General features: G+C 49.1%; 1 protein-coding gene across 1 annotated transcript; it reads left to right on the forward strand.

The window, feature by feature from the left end:
- Positions 1 to 747: 747 nt before the first annotated feature.
- Positions 748 to 1,773, forward strand: LOC123100587 (uncharacterized). The gene has a single exon (XM_044522494.1). It carries the CDS (start codon positions 855 to 857, stop codon positions 1,530 to 1,532), a length of 678 nt encoding a protein of 225 aa, XP_044378429.1. The 5' UTR covers positions 748 to 854; the 3' UTR covers positions 1,533 to 1,773.
- The last annotated feature ends 1,009 nt before the right edge of the window (positions 1,774 to 2,782 follow it).

Genomic DNA, 2,782 nt, shown 5'->3' on the forward strand with positions numbered 1-2,782 from the left:
GATTAATTCAATCCTATAAATACCAACATAGGGAAACAATCATAAGGATTCTAATGTTAAGAATCTTTAGAAATAAAGCCAATGTAGACATGATTCTAGAAAATCTAGAGCATGTTCGGTAATCCACTGGTTTCACAAAATCCTACGCTCCGGCTCCTCCAAGCGAGCTCGGGCTCCTCCATCAATCATGAGACCGAGGAAACTGTTCGGCTTGATCGCTCCGCTCTGGTTCATGAGATAGGCTGAAAGCCCAATCTGGTTTGGGGCCCATACATAGAGGAGGTGGTAGGATAAAAAGGCACAAGAGACATAACGCCAACGAATCAGTACGCCACTTATCGGTGGCAGTCTACCGTAAATTTGACAAAGTCATTCGTTTCTAGGAGGAGCACCTCATTCCTCGCTCTACGATTTTCATCTGCGGAGCTCTCCGCTCCGCTCTCTCGACTCCAAAGAGTTGCAGCGTTCGGGTCGGCTCTGCCCACTTCCGGAGCAGAGTTGTGGAGTGGATATGATCCAAACAGGCCCCTAGTACCTCCATTCCTATGAAACAAATCACCTTGTAAGAAAATATAAGCGTCAAAATCACACACTCCATCGGATGAGCCCTGGCCAACAGAGCTTCGGCCGATTGGTGGCTTTACCAGATGATCCATCCGCCGGCCAGGCCGTCCCCACGCCATCACGGTCACAAAAGATCACGCCGCACCTAATCCACTACCGACCCTCTTCCCTTGCGCATAAAACAGTCGACCCCACCTGAATGAGCCCAAAAGTCGCTTAACATCGAAGCAATCTCACCAGAAAAGAAAAAGAAAAACATCGAGAGGCTTTCGGGAGACAATCTCCAAGAAATGGGCAAGGGCAAGGTCCACCCGTCGCCGTCGCCGCCGGCGGCCGGCGGCGAGACGGCGGAGGGGGTGCTCCTCCGGCTGCTCCCCGCGGTCGTGCTCGCCATGGCGGCGCCGCTGGGGCCCGAGGGGAAGGAGGTGCTCGCGTACCTCGTCCTCGCCTCGCTGCGCTCCTCGGCGCCGCCCACGCCGGCGAGGGAGGAGCCCTCCGCGGCCGGGGAGGGGTGCGGGAGGAAGCCCCACCGCCCGGAGCTCGCGTGCGGCTGCTTCGGGTGCTACACGGCGTACTGGTCGCGCTGGGACGGGTCCCCGGAGCGCGACCGCGAGGCGATTCACCGGGCCATAGAGGCCTTCGACGAGCACCTGGCCCGGCAGGAGGAGGGGAAGGGTGGCCGCCGCCGCAAGAAGCGAGCTGCCTCCTCCAAGGGCAAGGCCAAGGCGTCGGCCGCCGTTGACCCTACGCTGCCGGAGCAGGGGGAGACCTCGGCCGCCGCGGCTCCTGTGCTGGCGGAGGTGGTTGAAGGCGGGGAGGAGGAAGTGAAGAAGACGGTGGAGGAGGAGGGAGCCACCACCGCGGCTTGCGCCCGCGACGACGCTCCGGAGGAGCGCAGGCGGCGCGTGTGGGGCGCGGTCGCCGGCGTGTTCAACTGGAGGGGATGGGGCCTGTGGGGGTCCCACTAGTCGGTGACGCCAGCCGATATTCCTCGTCAGTGAGATCTTTAGTTCGTTTAGCCGGTTGGTGGGCTTGATGTTCTGTTGGGGTTTTAGGTTTGATTAGTCAGCCAAATCGGTATTGGATTTTTTTTTTCATGTACACTACTACTTGTATGTTACACTAGCACAATGATAATAATGGTGTGTGTATACATTATGCAAATGGTGTGAATGTCCATTTAATGGCAAGTGTTGAAGGGTTCAAGAATTTCACAGTATTTTTGTACTCCCTCCATTCCTAAATATAAGTCTTTTTAGAGATTACACTGCGAACTACATATACGGAGCAAAATGAGTGAATCTACACTCTAAAGTTTTGCTCTGTATGTAGTCCGTAATGGAATCTCTAAAAGGACTTATATTTAGGAACTGAGGAAGTAGGGGTTTTTTCTATGTAGAATGTTTGATTTACATGACTAGAAGCCGAATGGTTTTTGTCTAGGTACTACGTTGTGTGCAAATTCTATACGAACATTTTATTGAGTTCAACTTTATGAAAATTTTACTTTCATTAAATGATCTACATGATGTACACAATAGTTGTGCCATGGGGAAAATGCGGGATTTTTTTAGGGGAATAGGTGTATGCCACAGTTTTTACTGAAAGAAAAGAATTTTTTTCATGAGGATGAACTCAATGAAATTTTTCTATAGGATTCAAAATAGGCCAGAGGAAAAATTCCTATGATCTATATTCGTAGAAACCAAACATGCCAAAACAAACAACATGAGCCTTTTATACCTACATAGAAGGTATACGTATGGAAAATTCGGAAGGAATAGAATCCTACAAAATTCCTTTGAACAAAAGAAGCCCTAAGTAATTTATGATTCATCTCTAACTATAATTAGATAGGGTATCACACTTATGAAAGTAACTTGGTGCTAGCGAGTCCAAGCATAGTTGTATGCTAATATATGCATAAGACTTGGGCCTTCTAGGGTGACCTCAAATCATTTTAGGTTGACGGTTGACCACGACATGCCAACGAATGGTCAAGCAAGGATTACACATAAGCAGGGTCTAAGCAAATGTATTTAGAATCATGAGGCCTTACAGATTCGTACAACCAACAAATATATGTTCTACCACAATAAGGAATCATATGTGTTTGTCTTATTTTATAGTACCCCAGAAGGGAGCTCCGGTTTTAAAATGTGTTAAGTATCGCAAAATGTGATGTGTACATATGAAATGACATGTATGATAATTAATA

Source organism: Triticum aestivum, chromosome 4D (assembly GCF_018294505.1).
Source record: "Triticum aestivum cultivar Chinese Spring chromosome 4D, IWGSC CS RefSeq v2.1, whole genome shotgun sequence".
In the NCBI taxonomy this organism is placed as follows: Eukaryota; Viridiplantae; Streptophyta; class Magnoliopsida; order Poales; family Poaceae; genus Triticum; species Triticum aestivum.